This window comes from Pneumocystis murina, assembly GCF_000349005.2.
Source record: "Pneumocystis murina B123 chromosome Unknown supercont1.12, whole genome shotgun sequence".
Taxonomy (NCBI): domain Eukaryota; kingdom Fungi; phylum Ascomycota; class Pneumocystomycetes; order Pneumocystales; family Pneumocystaceae; genus Pneumocystis; species Pneumocystis murina.
The window spans coordinates 327294-345819 of NW_017802370.1; the positions used below are offsets into that span (position 1 = coordinate 327294).

Consider the following 18526-nt stretch of genomic DNA (forward strand, 5'->3'; position numbering starts at 1 on the left):
ATATTTTTTATAAAATAATCAATTTGAAAGGTACATTTTAACAAGAAACAACGGGTTGAATCTCTTTTTAAGCATCATTTCTAGTTAAACATTTTGATTTTTTTGAAAAATTGGAATATCTAATTCTAAAAATTAATATCTATTATGCAGGTGACTTAAATTTTAAAAATTAAAAAGTTCAAGTCTAAAATATAATAAGTTCATTCTAGGACGACAATATGCCTTAATATCTAAATTGATAAGATAAAAAGGAAAGCAATCGTTCAAATATTGATTCTAAAAATCGCATCAAAAATTAATATTTTTGCAAAATGATCTAATGAGATAGAATAAATGAATATATATAAAACTCCAGATATATTTGAAAGACCAATGCATAAAATATAAAAAATATACATACACAAGACTGTTTTAATACCATCTTCCATGAGGTATTTGAAATAATAATTCATCGGCTGGCTTTTTAACAGGCTGCTTATCCGGCTTTCTTTGCGCAGCCTCATGCATTTTTAACCAGTCGGGAACCTTTGAAATACTACTTTTACTAATTGCTTGTTTAAGATCATACATTATTTCTGTGTCTTCTGGTGTTAAAAAAGTAATCGCAGTACCGGATTTTCCTGCCCTTCCAGTACGTCCAATTCTATGAGTATAATCTAGATTCAAATTAAATAAAATCTAAGACTTTAAAACAAAAAACCTTCAATATTTTTAGCCATATTAAAATTTACCACAAGAGATACATCAGCAACATCAATACCTCTTCCTGCAAGATCTGTTGCTACTAAACAATCTGCTTCACCAGAACGAAGCTGTGAAAGGGCAGATTCACGTTGTTCTTGACTTTTTCCCCCATGCAATGTAACAGCATTCCACTATATCAAATTAATATACATTCATGATTAGAAAAAAAATACCCCAATACGAGCAAGAGATTTTGCCAAAGCATCACAACTACGACGCTGATTAATAAAAATAATTACAGGGGGACTATAATCGTTGCTACTAAGGAGTTCTTCTAGTCTTCGTCTATAAAATTTAGAAACAAATAATAAATAACTTCTTTTAAAATACCTTTTCTTATCTTCTGTATTCATCATTTCAACAATTTGTACAACTGTGTCTACCGCTTGCCCAGCATTTCCAATGGTTACAATTGCTGGTCGACGCAAATATTTTTTAGCAAGTTTCTCTACAGCTGGAGGCATTGTTGCACTAAACATAACTGTCTGTCTAAATCGCTCTTTACCTCCTATCATTTTAGACATTAACACAGGGTTCTCAGCATCATCAGTATCAGGTTTTTGATTACGCACAGGCAATGCATCCAAAAGCTTATTCACGGCTTCTTCAAAACCCATATCAATCATACGATCTGCTTCATCAAGAACAATATATGCACATTGACTCAATACTAAAACACGTCTTTCAAGACAATCTAATAACCGTCCAGGAGTAGCAATAACAATATGAACACCATCTCTCAAATTAAAGGCCTGCTCTTCAATTTTATGCCCACCGACAATTGATACACATACAAAGCCCATTGATAAGGAAAACTTCTTTGTTTCAGTCTCGATTTGTTGAGCCAATTCTCTTGTAGGAGCTAAAATAATTGCGTAAGGACCATCATTCTTGTTATATTCATTAAGTGGAGGAAGCGTAGAAATATATACAAGCATAGGAAGTACAAATGATGCCGTTTTTCCTGATCCTGTTTCTGCAATACCAATAATATCACGATTTTGTAAACCGATAGGAATAGCTGCTCTTTGGATAGGTGAAGGTTCTTTATATCCTACTATTTTAATCATATCAAGAATAACTTTAGGTAATCCTGATTCCTTCCAATTACGTATAGGATTCGGAATAGATCCGCCTAAAACATTAGACATAATAAATAAAACATTTTAAAATACCTCTTGAAGAAATACTAAAATCTTCTCTAAATATACGCCAATCCCTTTCTTTCATAAGTTCTAACGGTTTTTCTGACCAATGCATATCATCCCAACTAATTCTAGAACTTTTTTTATATTCCAATTCCATCAATTGTCTTAAAAAGTCAATATAAAAAAATAAAAATAAAAACAAAAATACTTAGCTCTATCTCTATCTTCCTCATTAGAAGAACGTGACAATACATTAATATAAGAATTTGTATAATCTTTATTATTTTTATCATCAAAGCCTCCTAATCTTCCTCTACCTAAAAACTGTGCACTATGACGATTCGAATAAATCGGATTAACGTCCGTAGATGTATCTTCCGTATTATCCCAATCAAATACAAATTTTCTTTCAGTCGTTTTCCGCCTTTTTTTCTTATTATCAGTTGTTCCTAAATATCTTTTCTAAGAAATATTAATGACTTTTAAAAAGTCGTTATATACAATTACACGAATATCTTCAATCTCTTTTTCCTCAATTGGTAATTCTGACTTTTTATCATCTTTCTTTAAAGATAACTTAGATGACCCAGATGCTTGCCTTTCCGTCATTTCTTCTCTCATAGTTTTAGATCCAGTAAGTATCGTTTTTGTACCATTCGTATATCCATCTAAACAACTAGATTAAAATATTTCTTATGAAAAAATACAAATAACTGACTCATTTCATTATTACCGAAAAAAACATTCCTTCCATCTTTTGGGAAAAAATTCTTTGAAACATTCATATTCATTTTATCAATATATTGACCTTTCTTCTTAACTTCCATGCGACGTTTTTCAAGAGCAATTTCCTCCCGTTGCTCTCGTGTTAAAAATCTAGGCTAATTCCATCAAAAAACCATAATATAATAAATCTATTTCTACCTTGTTCATAGCAGCCAGCTCTTTTTCTTTTTTTACAAGTTCCTCTATAGACAAGGGCTCATTTCTTTTAAGTTCAGAAGATATAGAATCATTGCAAACATCTTTCAACGTATTTTTATTATGGTTCGCTGTATCATCAAACTCATGTAATTTACCAAGTCCTTCAAACATTCCTAACGTTTGTGTTTTCATAGAAAACATTTTTTTATAAAAACTTTCCTTCGCTTCATCCTCTCGTAAAGATATTTGAGACTCTTTTGGCAACCCCAAATTTTCTTTTGGAAGAGGAGGAGGATAAATGAATGGTAATGGAGGTGTTTTATCTATATTTTTCATAAAACTCATATTCGACTCCTTTTCTAAAGAAGAATCCATATTCTCATTAAGATTTATACCTATTCCACAATTAAAACCTCTTTCTAATGAATTTTAATGAATATATTTTTAAAGATTCCATACAGAACAAAAATATGTCTAAAATTATCCAATTTTCCCGCTTTTTTTTCGCACCTTTCTCTTCTTTTAAAAGAATCTACCTCTTTACAAACAAACAAATAACAATAATATACTGAAAAATATATCTTTTATCTAGAAATAATTTATTTTTTTTCAAGATCTAAGTACTTTTTGTTTCCATAGCAACATCATAATATAAATCTAAAATTAAAAAAATATACACTATATTTTGCATTTTAATACCTATTTCTTCTCTATTGAATCAATATACACCCGTAATTATCCTTATTTATTTATATTTTCATTTTTTTAATTAGGCTTTAACGACGCTTTTTTCAAAGAAAAATATCCTTTTCAGAGCGTTTCTTCTTTTCCTATTTTTTTCTTTATTTTTTATTTAATAACATTTTTTTCTTACAGCTTTCCAGGCTTCTATTCGCAGGGGTTGCATCTCCAACTCCCGTATTCTTCGTACAGCTCTTTCCCCTTATTAATCCAGTTTTATATTTTTTATTTTAAAACTTACTTTCCTTTTCTCATTCGCTCACCTTTTGTGCCTTTCCAGCGTGAAATACCGCGCATCCGTTTAATAACGGAAGATTTTAATGGCAGGAATTTCTCATATCCAAAGATATGTGCTTGTTTTAACAATACAGCTTGTTGTCGCAAAGAATAAATTGGGTTTTTCCATCGGCCAGTTATTTTGTTTTTGATAGGCTTAAAAGGATTTAGTACATCTTGATTTAAGGAATTGTTATTTTTTATAGAAGGGAATTGTCTAAGAAATCCAGCTAATAATCTTGGCAAAGATTTTGATTTCATTTTTTTAAAATTAAATCATTGATTTAAATCAATATATTAATCTTAAAAAGTTTAAACGAATTATCCGCCTTTTTATTTTAACGATTTGGCTTTTATTACTATTTTTTAATATACATAGGAAAGATCATGTTGATTCAGGTTCAAACACAAATCGAAAGTTATCTTGTAATTTTATTTACATTAAGTATTCTTTGTATTTTCTATCCAGATAAAGTTCTTGAACAAGGTATTATTTATGTCTTGGGAGATGCAATGAATCTCGTAAAAAATAAGATAATATATAAACTTATACATATTTAACATATATAAATAGGCACGACCTAGTCGTGATTCAAGTGGTATTGTTATTGCTGGCATGCTTTTATTTCAACTTTCTTGGATTTATCTTTTTGCATTATTAAAAACAAATTTGACTTTTTTTAAAGATCTAAGTCTTTTTTTTCTTTAAAAAATAATTAACTTATCACAAAATAGCACCTTTACGAACAATTCAAGCATTTGCTTTAATTTTATGGATATATTTTTCTAATAATCCTGCTATTTCAAATGGATTGACCTTTACTTATGCATTTTTCGATTTAATCTGGCAATTTTGGATGTTTGTTAGTTTTCGAGGTTATGAAGCACTTACAACATAAATGATTCAGGCAGTCATTTGCTTTAAAATATATATTTTATTGAAAATCTTTATTACAAACATCTTTTCAAAGCAAACTTAATTTCGTTTCGTTTCATTTCATTTCTATCTATATTATTATAATCATATTCTATATACTTTTACTAAATTTATTAATCAATAAATCTTATCTAAATTAATACATATATATATATATAACAAAAAATGGAAAACATCTTAAAAAAATCAACTCTACGAAGCAAAATTATGTACATTATATAATTAATCACGTTTTAATTGATATTCTTCAATACGTATACCACAAGATGTCACAATAAATGCTTGAAATGCATCACCAACCTTAAATATTAGAAATACGCAACATTCAAAGAAAAATTAATATACATACTTGAATGTGGCGTTCTGCAACACTGTTATACGTGTCTTTGATCATTTTCATTGCATCCTCACAAGACAAAGAAACAGGAGTTCGCAAATGAAATTCTCCATCGACTATTTCATATTGATTCTTGAAACCCACCTATAAAAAATTCAATAAGTACATATAACAGGCTATCCATAATATGAAGGACCATTTAATTCATACAAAAAGGTTAATCTATTATAAATTCCTCATACTAGGATATTCCATAACAATCATTTTATTCATACCTGATTATCCATCATTGGTAATGCTAGAGAAGCAGAATCGCCAACTGCTTGATAAGGAACCCTTTCATAAGATCCTACTGGATCAAATGTAAAAATAGCACCTTTACCTATAAAAATAATTTATCTTTTTTAAAAAACAACCAAATTCAATTCACCATTCTCATCAATCCCAACAATTAATACATAAATATAATAAGGAAAAAAACGTCTACTATATAAAATCGTCTGTATAAGTCGAGCAGCAGATTTAACAGAAAGCTTCTTATTATGTTTAAAATGATAGTCGATAAGTTGTCTCCTCAAAAGCCGTACTACCTCATCACAATCACCCGAAAATCCGCAAGCACTGACTACTAAATTATCACCAATATTAAAGACTCTAGGCTGATATCTTGAATGAATGCTATATCCTCTTACTTGGCGAGTATCTCCTGCAAGAATAACATAATCTTCACCCGATATAGCAACACAAAGACCGCCATTATCTTGATATGGACTATAGTCATTAATATTTTCAATTATTATTTTATCAGAAAACTTGAATTGTGTTTCAATCATAGAATTAGATTTTTCTTCAGAAAAAAATAACATATTTAGATGAAATAAAAGAGCCTTTAAATATTCTTATAAAAAACTCTATAACAATAAAAAAAATCTATTCAAAGCATGCTCAAAGCCGTACTTAATTTTTCTTGCAGTGCTCGAGATTTTCAAGAGAAGTTGCTCTGGTAACGACTCGACCTCACTAATTATGATTTTAGAAATCTATCAAGATTTTATGCCATAAAAGAGCAGTTTTTCAGCAAAAGAAGATGAATATAAGTAGAAAAACGTTATTTAATAGATCCATCTTTTTTTTTTTTAAAAAAAACGGCATTTATATGCAAAATAGACAATTTCAAAATTCATTATATCAAAGAATCTTAAAAATGACTCCAAATATGATATTAATGAAGAATCTGTACAGAAAAACTATTAAAAAACACGAGACAGTTTTAAATGAAAAAAATAGTAGATTTCAGTTCGAAAAATCCAGCCCTTCACTATTTTCTTCACCAACTAAATTATGGATATTAAATATTAAAAGATTTCGGACTTATGGAAGAGGTAATCATATATATAAATCCTTCCATATAAAATCTTTCTGATATATATAGAATATCAGCCGTCAAATAGAGTACGCAAACGAAGACATGGATTTCTTAGCCGAAAACGATCGGCTAGTGGTCGTAGAATTCTTGCTAGAAGAATAACAAAAAAAAGAAAATATTTAACACATTAATTCTTTCTGTATTTATGATTATAAAGAACTAACCGAAACTATTGTTTTTATATGTATAAAATCAACTATTTCTAATTTTTAAAATATTTTCTGCTCGACTTGGCGTTTCTGCAAATAATGTTTTAAGCAAATCTATAATTTCTTCTTTTTCGAAGTCAACCAAGGCCCCAGAATTATATAAATACATGAGATCTTGCATCGAAGCTTCAAGAATTTCCAACAAATATCGAAACTTAAGCCAGCTTGGAACATATGTTGGTGTTATAGGAAACTAATAATTATAACTATTAAAATAGTATATATCATTAATAACAACAACTAACCATTTGTTTTTCAACAGTAAAAATATCTTCTACTTGAGCAAATTGATTAAATAACGTCGAGAGTTGTTTAGATTCTGCTTCAGATATATCAGGAATATCTTTAATTGCTGTAATAATATAAACGACAACAATTTCTAAAAGCCTTCCAATAGATTCAAATAATGTTTCTCTAGTGAAAATTTCCTATATAAATATTAATGAATATATACAATACAACTCTCAGAAATATGTACTCCCCATGATTTCGACAAAACTCGAAACATTTCTTGTAAATCAGAAAGTGCAAAAGAACATATTTCAATTTGCTGTTTATCTGTACAATTCACAAATCCACGAGTTCGTTCAAGAATTGAAATAATATTTTTTTTTTGCATTTGCTATATTTAAGTTAATATATATAATATACATATAATTTCCCTACAAGTTCAAAAAAATATGCAAAATTACCTGCTTCACGAAAAATATTACTTTCTTCAAGAATACAATGCAACTCAGTCGAACCATCATAAAGTTCTTGAAGATATTCAGAAAAATATATAAAATCATTATATAATAACATAGGTGATATTAACAATTGATTACAATGGAGAGGAACTAATGCCCTAAACGTACTTAGAATCAATGTTATAGAATCAGATAATTGAGGAAAAAAAGATGCCATCATATAATTTGCATATCTATAAAAAATTACCAATATAATCTGAAACAATATTCATCATTTACTGAGGCTTCATTAACTCCGTTATATAAGAAAGATGCTTTTGAACAATAGGAATAATTTTTTTTGGAAAAAAAGATATAGCATAGCTCTTGTATTCTAAAAAATCTGACAAAGATTTTTTATTTTCTAGATCTTTCATGTCACGGTGCTTTTTAGTATCTATATCTTGATAATTATTATCATTCCAACCCCATGATTCATCTTTCAAATGATCATTTTCAGAATCATTATCTACTATATCATTATCCAATCCCCAAGTATCATGTTCTATAGTAACTTTATTTTTTTCGTCATCAAAAATTTCTTTATCTTCATTTCCCCAATCCAAATCCCAATCATTATTATCGACAAAATCAACTTTTTCATCATCAACAACTTGTCTACTTTTTATATTTTGTACACGTTCAATAATAATATTGCAGGGATCCTCTAATTTCAAAACTTTCCTAACAGAATCAATAGCATTAGATTTTATTTTCATGATCCAACTCTCTGATGCTTGTTTTATCCATTTTTCAATTTCCAAGTAATTATTCCATATGGTTTGTTTAATTTCTTTATTAAATTCAAAGCCCTCTAAAAGTATCCCATTAAATTTATCTAATCCATCAATTCCATCCGGAATGATATTATTTATGTAATCATTGGTTAAAAAAGATTGTATTTTAGGAAAAAGGTGTTTTGTTAAACTTGATAACATGATAGATGGAAATGCTTTTTCTATAAAATTAATTAATATCAACAAAGACGGAAAAACTGATTCTAAAATACTAAGTAATAATTTAAAATATTCTAAAATATACCTTTTTTTTTTGAAGTATCGATTTTGATAATCAATTGATACTCATCATCATTTTCACTCCAATCCAATGCATAAAAATTTTCTTTATTCAACAAGAAAGTCTGGAAATATTTTGATACGAAATAATTAGAGATATCTATCATATGAATGTCAAACATTTCAAATTGCCTAGATAGTTCTATAAAGGATACTAAAGACTCTTTTTTTTGAAAAGGACCTTTATATTTTATTAATATACAAAATAAGTAAATTTGCGCACCTTTCAATTGTTTCTTAACTATAAATTCGTCTTCAAAACGTACAAAATCGTCCCAAATATCATTAAATCTTTCAATTAAAATTGATTTAAGCTTTGATATTTTTTCTCTGAAAAAAGATAAAATTACAACATTTTTCTCATCACGAATAGTATTACATTCAATTTCCGCCTCATTTATTGTATCAAAAACTCTAAATAAATCCCCCTGAATAATGAAATTTTCCGCTTTATTTATTAAGCTAACTATGAATTTGATTTTCAAAACAGTGTCTTTCAATGCTTCCTTCACTTGTATAGAATCATTCAATTCCCTCAAATTTTCACTTTTATCATTAAGTGTTTTCGATATTTCCTATAAATAAAAATCAACTTAGAAAAAGATAAAAGAATTAAAAAATACTTGATTACTAATCTCAATTTCCGACAAGACTGATGAATTAGCAATCAATTCCGTTATTTTTTCATAAAGTTCAGTTTTTTGGTTAAATCTTTTTAGAAACAATGTTTCATTTTTCAAAATTAATCTTGAAAGTGTTTCCTAGATATTTACATAAACAAATATATAGAATATAAATCATATAAACCCGTGTTTTCTTTATTTCCACATCAATTTTTTCGAGCGCAACATTTAAAGGCTCTTCCGATCTCTTTAACTTTTCTAAAGATACCATATCATTTAAAATTGACTGATTAATAATCTTATTTATCTTTTCTGATTCATCATTAACTATTGTATCAATAAATTTCCTTCTACTGATTTCCGCCATATTGACAGCTATTTCAAAATACCCGTATGATATTTTCTTGGTCTTTAAACTCTTTTTCTCTTTCAGAACTACTTATATAGATTTTTTATTTCAAAACAGTAATACTTTAAAAACATAAAATACCCACTATTTCAACAAAATTAATTATTCACTCTATCTTAAAAGACTGATTCATTTACATTAACACTAGAATCCCTTCTTTTTCACCCTTATTTAGAATTCTTCATAGATAGTTTCAAATTACATTTTACCTTCTAAAATTCAGACAAAAAAAAGTATTAATCAGCATAAACACATTAAGGTAACCTCCTTTCCATTAAATATAGCCTGTTGAGTCAAATTTTTCCAATTTTTAGCCTTTCATACCGTTTTATATAGATTTGTATTTTCCCAGTAGCTTAAGACCTTACTAACGGACAAAGCAGATAACTTAGAAAATGTCATATTTTATAAAAAATCAGGACTTTGAGGCACACGGAAGACGTGTTAGATCATGGAGAAGTGTTAGAACAGGTATTCAGGTAGTTTTGGTTGATATTGATGTGCCTTTAACCAAAGGAAAATTTGTACTCGCAACAGAAAGAAAGTTAAAAAAGATAAAATAGACGAAATTAATTATTATAGTTTTAAATGACTCTGGATGCCCTCATACACTTGAGCATTTAATATTTCTTGGGAGTAAAAAGTATCCTTATAAGGGTGTTTTAGATTTTTTAGCAAACCGTTCATTTGCACAAGGTACAAATGCATGGACGGGTAAAGTTTTTATATATATTGAGGAAATTTCCTTATGAATGAGGATAGAGACGGACCACACAGCATATACGATTAGTACGGCAGGAACAGAAGGATTTTTACATATTTTTCCCATATTTATTGACCATATACTTTTTCCTACGCTTACATATGATGGATTTTATACAGAAATCCATCATATTGATGGTGATGGGAATGACGCAGGCGTTGTATATAGCGAGATGCAGGTAATTAAAGTAATAAATATTGAATTTCTGTCTGATATTATGGAGGGACATGAAAACACATTAAATGATTTGCAATTAATACAGTAATTAATACTATAAATTAAAAATTTAATGGATGTTAATGAAATAGTTCTCAACGCGCCCTTTTTCCTGAGGGAATTGGATATAGAAGTTATACAGGAGGGAATTTAAAGGCATTAAGAGTTTTAAATGTTGAAACCGTTCGAAAATACCATTCGAAATATTATCTCCCTCAGAATTTATGTATCATTATTACAGGGAAAATTGATGTAAATGAGCTTTTTTATGTACTTGATCAAATCATTGAACCCAATATCCTTAATAATCTCACGCCGAATTTAGAAAATTGGAAAAGGTATAATTATCATGAATATTTACAAAATCTTATATCTAGACCATGGGTTGATTCTCCAAAAACTCCTCCTTTGAAGAAATCTCATACAGAAATTGTTCTTTTTCCTGATAAAGATGAAACTGTTGGCGAAGTTCTTTTAGCATGGCTTGGCCCATTCTCTACTGTATTTTTTCCTTTTTTACATAAGATTATATAAAATTACTATAGGAATTTCTCACATTAACTGCATTAAATCTTTTGGGAAAATATCTAACAGATTCAGCTATTTCTGCATTACAAAAAGAACTCGTGGAAATCGAAGATCAATTTTGTTCAGGTATTTTTAGATCATGCATTTTTATTTGACTAGAAAAAGAATATAGATATATCTTTTTCAATGACAATACGTCTGCCAAGTGTTATATATCTAAATCTATACAGCGTACCAACAAAAAAACTAGAAAAGATTGAAGAACGTGTTTTCGAGCTTTTAAATAGTGTCAGAGATAATCCAGAAAATTTTGATATCAACCGCATGAGTACGATTATACATAGAGAAAAACTGGCGGTAAATATTAACTATCTAAAATAATTAGCTAAGACAAGTAGATTATGGATACAAATGGTCAGATTTATTGTTATTAAAATTAACTCTCTAATATGAATTAGAAACCGATCTAGATGGCATTTTTACTAACGTAATAATTACAGACTTTTTGTATGGTAGTAATACCAAAGATACTTTAAAGAGATCATTGCAAGATTATGAAGATTATGAAAATTTAAAATTATGGACAGTAACAGAATGGCTACAACTTTTGGATTTGTATGTATTGTGTCTGTTGATGCTAATAACCTGTTTAATTTTAGTTGGTTTATCCAAAATTTTCACATATGTATAATTTCCAAAGCTTCTGCTAAATTGTCATTAGAATTAGAAAAAAATGAAAAAATAAGAATAGAAAACCAAAGAAAGAAACTCGGAGAAGAAGGTCTTAAGAAACTTAGGGAACAATTAAGAATATCTCAAGAAAAAAACGACGCACCATTTCCTTTAACAGTAGTTTCTGATTTTAAAATTCCAAGCGTTAAAAACATCAACTTTATTACAAGTATGTCTGCTAGGGCGGGAGTAGCAAAACAAAAGATAAATAATACACACGGAGAACAGTAAGCATCATGTTTCTATAGCATTTTTTTCTTACATATTTATAGGTGTTCTGATCTCCAAAAATATATTGATCAAGATTCATTAGAAAAAATACCCCTTTACTTATATTTCAATCGTAATATCAATTATTTCTTTTATATCTTTTAATTATATTAAGATATTAATTCAAAATTTGTAACTATCCAGGTGTATATTTCTTCAGAACACGTAAATTCTGATCTTAAGCCATATCTTGGTATTTATCTCGACAATTTCTTTTTAAATGGAGTTGTTCGTAGTGATGGAACTAAATTAACATATGAAGAAGTTGTAAGATTATTAGAAAATGAAACAGTAGACTACAGTGCATCATGGGGGGTATCTGCATCGTTTCTAGAGATTGCAACTATTCAAATTAAAGTTGAAGTATTTAATACATTTGCTATATTTTCAATCTTAATCTTTTACATAGATACAAAACTATAAAAAAGGAATTTTTTTATTAAAAGATTTGTTTTATGGAAGTATTTTCGAACCTCAAAGGTAACACGTATTCCTATATATATTTTCTAAAGTCTATAGACTTATGATTTTTGTATTTAAATCATTAAATGACATTCCGCAAGAAAAAAGGAATGGAAATAAAGTAACCAACTTTTTATTTTAAAAATTTTATTTCTAACATTTTAAGATATGCTGGGCTTTAATGAGAATGTAGATAACTCTTATTTTTTATCTATTTAATCTAAATTTTCATAAGGTACCAACTAGATAAAAATCTATCTACATCTAAAGCAATAAATATACTTTCTCAAATAAATTTCTTAAAGAGACTGAAGGATGAATTAGAAAAAGAACCAAATAAAGTTGTTGAAAAATTTAAAACTATACAAAATCAACGTATGTTTTTTCTAATGAAGCTTTCATATTATAACTTGAAAAGTTTTTAAACCAGAAAATATGTATTTTCAAATAATTTCCGACATTTTAAATTTAGAACATCCCGTATTATCGTGGAAATCTTTCATTAATCATCAAGAAGTATTATATTTCTTTTCTTACTTTTTAATATAATCTCTTTTAAGAAAGATGATATTAATATGTCACGAATTCCATATAAAAAAATCATGTTAACAGAAAAAGGAAGAACTCCTTCTGGAATAGTATTAATTTATTTTATTTATTGATACTCTCTTACTAGGACAAGGCTCATATAATATCTCTATCTACTGTCGAAAATTCATATTCTGTTCATGTTTCTAAGCTATTTTCAGATTTTAACCATAAAGACTTCCCAGCATTTATTCTTCTTTTATCGTATCTTAATATTATGGAAGGAATACTTTGGAAACATATAAGAGGTGCAGGTCTAGCATATAGTGTGAGCTTTAAAACAGATATAGAATCAGGTAATTTTAATAACATATATTTATATATATTAACGTCGCTTAAATTAGGTTTTGTTTATTATTCTATTTATTCATCTCCAAATGTTTTTAATGTATGGGAAAAAACTCGAGGTATAATTTAAATTATCAAAAAATATACATTATGTAATACCTCTAGTTATTATAAACGACATAAAGAACAAAAAGGTTGGCTTAAAAAACATCTTTATTATAATAACCTATAATATTAAAGATATCTTTTGATGAAAATATAATGATAAACGCAAAAAGTTCACTTGTTTATGATATCGTTTCAATTGATTCTACCCCTTTCTTTGCAGTAAGTAATTGACATAAAACAAACATTCTTCTTAAAAAAATAGGCACAAGAGTCTTTTGTTTCTCAAGTTATAAAAAATCAACCAGAAAATAAAAGACGCCAATTGATTGACGAAATATCGGTAATATTCATTATTCTCTTGGATTGAAACTATAACTATTTAGAACATCACTATAGATGAGCTATATGTTCTTCATAATAAATATCTAGTGAATCTTTTTAATTCTAAAACATCTGATTCATTTATAGTTACTACTTCTTCAAAATGTGATGAAATAATGCAAGGATTTTCTGATGCAGGATATAATATTACAAAAAAAACATTTAATGATTATTAAATGTTTTTTATTTATTATCTATATTTCAAAAATTATAAAATTCGAATTATTTTTAATATCACAATAAAAAAATTCTAAAAATAATGATCTGAATCTAATTTCAATACCAATATTAAAAAATATCAAAACTTTGTAAGTCGTTCTAGGAACGTCTAAAAACAAATCATAATAGCACAAGTTTTTTACCATATTTTATTTACAAAGAATTTAAAATAGAATAATAATTATATATATAACAATGCCTATTAAAGGTGAATCAAACAATAATACTAAGAAATATGGTATCTTGTAATAAGAGCCATTATAAATATCTAAATAAATAGTTGGAAACTATTATATATATATTACAAATCTATATAAATTTTTAGAGCCACTATAAATATATTTACAAAATTACTTTATAAGTGTTTCCTATATCAATATAGTTAACTCCATAATCAAAGATAGAGCTATTATTACAAAAATAGTATGCATTGACAAAACTAATTTATTTTCATTAATAATATAATATAAAATAAAATATTAAATACTTGTGATACTATGATAGATACTAAAATAATACACTTCATTATTGGGCTAAAAACAGTCTTCCCCATATCTGTATTTTATAAATCTAATAATACATAAAAAGATAAATTTCAATACTCTAAAACTTTCAAGAACAACAATCCTGCCTTTTATCAAAAGTAAATAGCAATAAATAAAAAAAGACCAATTAATAGAAAAAATAATTAGAAAACTAGGATTCTCTCATCAGAAAACCCAAAATATAAGCTGAAATAATAATAGATAAAAAATATACTTTTAGTAAAAATACACTAGTACTAACAAATAACGTTAAAATCAAAACAGTTGTCTTTAAGATATATTTTTAACTTTTTTTTTCCCAATTTGATCAATTGAATTTTTTCTAAAAATAAGTAATAGTAAAAATCTAAACTTTCATATATTATTTTCAGCTAAGATTAATCTTAAATCATTTATTAGAATCATTACAAATAATACTTAAAGATTCTTCATCAAAATAACTCAAATCTTTCCTAAAAAAACTCTAATATAAATGTAAAAACCCAGAAAAATCTAAATATGCAAAACTTATTCCTTAATTTCACTTTATTTATAGACCCATTTAAATATAACAACACTCAATTCTACCTGAAAATCGAAATTGAAACATATTAAAAGATCAACATAATAAACTATAACCAGATTCTTCTAAATTAAAGAATTCCAGAAAAAACACATCTTAAATATAAAAATAAAAAAATCTTAACATAAAACATTTTTTTAATATCAATTCAAAAAAATCTATAATTTCCTTAAAGCCCTGTATTCTTATATTTAAAAATAACATTTTTCCTAGAATATTAACTTAAAAATTCCTTAAATATATCATTTTTTTTTAAAAGTTATTTTTGAAAAAAATCTTAATATATGGAAAATCAGACTAAGGTTTTTTAAAATATCTATAAATAAAGGTTAAAGCTTAATAGATTCGCGTAATTTTTATTACAAAAGAAAAAGAAATTGAAGTTGAAAATACACCTATTTTTGTACCACTTTCATTGAACCCTTATGGATTAAACGAAGTAATCAATCATCTTTTAGAAAAAGGTAAAATAAGGGGAATAAGAAATGATTTTTTTAAGTATATATATAGATCCACCTATAAATTTTGCGTTTTTAGTTGATGGAGAATTTTTGCAAGAATCATTAGGAGAATATTTGGCAAGAAAACAACAAACATGTGTATGAAGGAAAATCTTGAAAGGAAAAGCTATTAATATATTAGGAAACAACTTTATCAATAGAATATATTCGTTCGATATTAGCACCTAAATATGTTTCGTCATTTCTACATAGTGACTGGGTATCATGCGTTAAATCAGTGGATTCAAAAAAAATACTTTCAGGATGTTATGATGGAATATCAAGGCTATGGAATGAGGATGGAGAAATTATTACAGAAACTTTGAGTCATGATGGACCAGTTAAATCTGTTTGCTGGGTCGAAAATGAACGATTTGCTACATCAAGTATGGATCAAACAATTAAAATTTGGAGATTAAAGAAAAAAAAGAATACAATTATAACATGTCACTGTGTTTTTGAAATGAAAGGGCATGCAATGTCAGTTGAATCAATTGCAGTTAATTTGCAAACGAACCGACTTTTAAGTTCAGGAGCAGATGGAAACATTGGGATTTGGGATATTGAGGAAAATGATTGGGTAATAGATGAGGAAAAATCGATTAAAAAAAGAAAAAGAAATGAATTAAGTGACAAAATAATAACGAAAGTATGTTTTATTAGATCTTTTGTATATACATAAGTCTAATATATGATGAAGAAACCTATTTACATGATACAAGGTCATTCATCATCTTGTTCAGAAATTATTTTTGATAGTAAGGATTGTACAGTGGGATATTCTGTTGGCACAGATCATTCTATTAAAACGTGGGATTTAATTACATTTTCTAATGTAGATAACAGGGTAAATAAATTTTTTAAAATAATACTCGCATTAAATATATTTAGGTAACACAGCATGCCCTATTTTCAATATGTTGTATACCTTCTATGTCGTTGTTAGCATGTGGTTCATCATCTCAACATATACTTCTTCATGATCCAAGAATTTCTTTAAAATCTACACCCGTACAAACATTAAAAGGACATACAAATTTTGTAGTATCATTATCGTCATGCGATAGAAATAATTATGTTCTTATAAGTGGTAGTTATGATAGTTTGGTTAAAATATGGGATATACGAGTACCTAACGGGAGTTTATATTCAATTAAACGTCAAAGTGGAAAAAAAAATACAAAAGTATTTAGTATTGATTGGAGTAATATTTTTGGTATTATAAGCGGCGGAGAAGATCGTTGCCTACAAATTGATCAAATAAACGATTTATAATATTTTCTAAAAAAAAAAATAAATAAATTTATTATGGTAATTTACAGGAATCCAATATTATGCATTATATTGTCATTATTTATATGACTGGTTCAAATTTTCTTAAAAACTCCATAGATCCAAATCCTATACATTTTTTGCATAGTAGCACGATTTACTAAAAGTCGTTTATCTAATTCATTACGTTCTATTTTAAATAATTTCCCAAAAATTTCTGGTATTTGTTCTAAAATTAATATTAACACTAATATGAAAAATACTGGAAAAGCACCATGACTAAAAAAATATACTCTAGTACCATCCCCTCTTATATAAAAATTATCTTCAAGAAATCTTTCCTTTTTAAAACGTAATTGTGTCATATCCCAGCGTCCATAATCACGAAATAAAATTATGCCACCTGGTTTCAACATCTAAAAGAATATTAAAAAAAGAAAAAAACATAAAAATCCTTTCCTTATATATATTTTGAACAGCAATATTCCATTGACTTGGTGATAAGGAACTAAAAGCAAATATTAGTATAACAATATCTACATTAGTTGCTCCTTCTGGAAATTCTCCATTTAAATTAGCCATATCCCAAACAGATGCCCGTATATTATTTCCCGAAAAGAATTCGGATCTTTCTAGTATTTCAATAGCCTTTCTTGAATAATCAACTCCATGAATTACAAGAAATGGGTTCTTATTTTGTAACAAAATAGGAAACATAGTATTTCCAACACCGCATCCAATTTCTAGAATATATTTCTTACCAGACTATTATTTATAAGTTTCTATAACAGACTAGAAACAATTATTTTACATAAGAACAAATACAATCGAATATCTGAGGAAATTCATGAAATAACCATTTCCTATTTTTAAAAAAATGAGTTTTATGATTTTGATAAAATTTGTCCCAGAAAAGAGATTGGTTATTCATATATTTTTCTTTATCAATAACAGGACTTGACATTTGCTTATTAATTTTTTCAATAGCTATTTTTTTCTGCTCATCATCCCATTCTACATCATCCCTTTACTTTATAAATATATTTTTTGCGGGAAAAAATATTTCTACCAGGCATTATAAGAAAATACTTTATTTGAATCTGTAAGATAACGAGATCTAAATGGTTTTTTCACTTGATTAATAATATTCATATCGTCCACAGAAAAAGTAGTAATCTGATTATCTTTTTCATACAACTTTTGAAAAAACTCAGAAACACATTCCTCTATACAATCTTCTACCATAGTCCACCCACTCCTTTAATTTCCCGGCAATATAGAGTTAAAAAGTAACTTTTTAATTAAAATAAAACATTTTCATAAAAGTCCTAAGAAATATAAAAAATGAAAGAAACATACGAAATCATTTTCTACCATATGTAATTAATAATATTTGTGTTTTAAAGCATTATCATATACGTATTTTTATAAAAGTTTAGAAAAATAATATTTCAAAAAAAAATTACAATTCTTTATAAAAAACAATTTAAAAACATATTTCTAAGGACTAAAGT

General features: G+C 27.1%; 9 protein-coding genes across 9 annotated transcripts; 4 read left to right on the top strand and 5 right to left on the bottom strand.

Annotated features, from left to right (window-relative positions):
• Positions 1-411: 411 nt before the first annotated feature.
• Positions 412-3507, bottom strand: PNEG_02215 (hypothetical protein; the record flags this gene model as incomplete). The annotated part of the gene is made up of 13 exons (XM_007876007.1): positions 412-656; positions 701-875; positions 918-1029; positions 1075-1879; positions 1920-2056; positions 2101-2354; positions 2400-2560; positions 2611-2773; positions 2817-3231; positions 3276-3354; positions 3386-3404; positions 3441-3473; positions 3496-3507. The coding sequence occupies 13 exons, from the start codon at positions 3505-3507 to the stop codon at positions 412-414; spliced, it is 2610 nt and encodes an 869-aa protein (XP_007874198.1).
• Positions 3508-3607: 100 nt separating this feature from the next.
• Positions 3608-4094, bottom strand: PNEG_02216 (hypothetical protein; the record flags this gene model as incomplete). Its single annotated transcript, XM_007876008.1, has 3 exons — positions 3608-3646; positions 3691-3751; positions 3799-4094. 3 exons carry the CDS (start codon positions 4092-4094, stop codon positions 3608-3610), a joined length of 396 nt encoding a protein of 131 aa, XP_007874199.1.
• Positions 4095-4220: 126 nt separating this feature from the next.
• On the top strand, positions 4221-4732 carry PNEG_02217 (hypothetical protein; the record flags this gene model as incomplete). The annotated part of the gene is made up of 3 exons (XM_007876009.1): positions 4221-4355; positions 4408-4525; positions 4569-4732. 3 exons carry the CDS (start codon positions 4221-4223, stop codon positions 4730-4732), a joined length of 417 nt encoding a protein of 138 aa, XP_007874200.1.
• Positions 4733-4992: 260 nt separating this feature from the next.
• PNEG_02218 (hypothetical protein) lies at positions 4993-6057 on the bottom strand (the record flags this gene model as incomplete). The annotated part of the gene is made up of 5 exons (XM_007876010.1): positions 5921-6057; positions 5538-5878; positions 5383-5489; positions 5120-5251; positions 4993-5070 (listed from the first exon to the last, which is right to left on the bottom strand). The coding sequence occupies exons 1-5, from the start codon at positions 5971-5973 to the stop codon at positions 4993-4995; spliced, it is 711 nt and encodes a 236-aa protein (XP_007874201.1). The 5' UTR covers positions 5974-6057.
• A 254-nt stretch (positions 6058-6311) lies between these two features.
• PNEG_02219 (ribosomal protein L34) lies at positions 6312-6664 on the top strand (the record flags this gene model as incomplete). Its single annotated transcript, XM_007876011.2, has 2 exons — positions 6312-6489; positions 6540-6664. 2 exons carry the CDS (start codon positions 6312-6314, stop codon positions 6662-6664), a joined length of 303 nt encoding a protein of 100 aa, XP_007874202.1.
• A 5-nt stretch (positions 6665-6669) lies between these two features.
• Positions 6670-9909, bottom strand: PNEG_02220 (hypothetical protein). Its single transcript, XM_007876013.1, has 9 exons — positions 9354-9909; positions 9170-9307; positions 8770-9121; positions 8512-8727; positions 7711-8470; positions 7409-7664; positions 7221-7364; positions 6988-7170; positions 6670-6935 (listed from the first exon to the last, which is right to left on the bottom strand). Exons 1-9 carry the CDS (start codon positions 9534-9536, stop codon positions 6726-6728), a joined length of 2442 nt encoding a protein of 813 aa, XP_007874204.1. The 5' UTR covers positions 9537-9909; the 3' UTR covers positions 6670-6725.
• Positions 9910-9973: 64 nt separating this feature from the next.
• PNEG_02221 (hypothetical protein) lies at positions 9974-14090 on the top strand (the record flags this gene model as incomplete). Its single annotated transcript, XM_007876014.1, has 25 exons — positions 9974-10102; positions 10142-10292; positions 10341-10519; positions 10565-10602; positions 10650-10895; positions 10935-11058; positions 11103-11211; positions 11258-11442; positions 11484-11499; positions 11544-11700; positions 11745-12044; positions 12090-12160; positions 12203-12450; positions 12497-12567; positions 12607-12670; positions 12716-12738; positions 12785-12924; positions 12968-13065; positions 13110-13187; positions 13232-13433; positions 13482-13544; positions 13591-13619; positions 13666-13752; positions 13796-13873; positions 13917-14090. The coding sequence occupies 25 exons, from the start codon at positions 9974-9976 to the stop codon at positions 14088-14090; spliced, it is 3060 nt and encodes a 1019-aa protein (XP_007874205.1).
• Positions 14091-15524: 1434 nt separating this feature from the next.
• PNEG_02222 (hypothetical protein) lies at positions 15525-17015 on the top strand (the record flags this gene model as incomplete). The annotated part of the gene is made up of 6 exons (XM_007876015.1): positions 15525-15542; positions 15584-15704; positions 15751-15839; positions 15883-16389; positions 16441-16587; positions 16632-17015. The coding sequence occupies 6 exons, from the start codon at positions 15525-15527 to the stop codon at positions 17013-17015; spliced, it is 1266 nt and encodes a 421-aa protein (XP_007874206.1).
• Positions 17016-17107: 92 nt separating this feature from the next.
• PNEG_02223 (hypothetical protein) lies at positions 17108-18257 on the bottom strand (the record flags this gene model as incomplete). The annotated part of the gene is made up of 5 exons (XM_007876016.1): positions 17108-17241; positions 17287-17428; positions 17490-17777; positions 17824-18037; positions 18082-18257. 5 exons carry the CDS (start codon positions 18255-18257, stop codon positions 17108-17110), a joined length of 954 nt encoding a protein of 317 aa, XP_007874207.1.
• Positions 18258-18526: the final 269 nt, after the last annotated feature.

Excerpts from the sequence above, each read along its gene's own strand:
- PNEG_02220 (XM_007876013.1), bottom strand. The coding sequence starts at position 9,536 with ATGGCGGAAATCAGTAGAAGGAAATTTATTGATACAATAGTTAATGAT. Across the intron at positions 9,122-9,169 it reads AAATTGAGATTAGTAATCAA|GAAATATCGAAAACACTTAA; the intron begins GTATTTTTTAAT and ends TTTTATTTATAG. Across the intron at positions 7,665-7,710 it reads ACGGAGTTAATGAAGCCTCA|ATATGCAAATTATATGATGG; the intron begins GTAAATGATGAA and ends AATTTTTTATAG.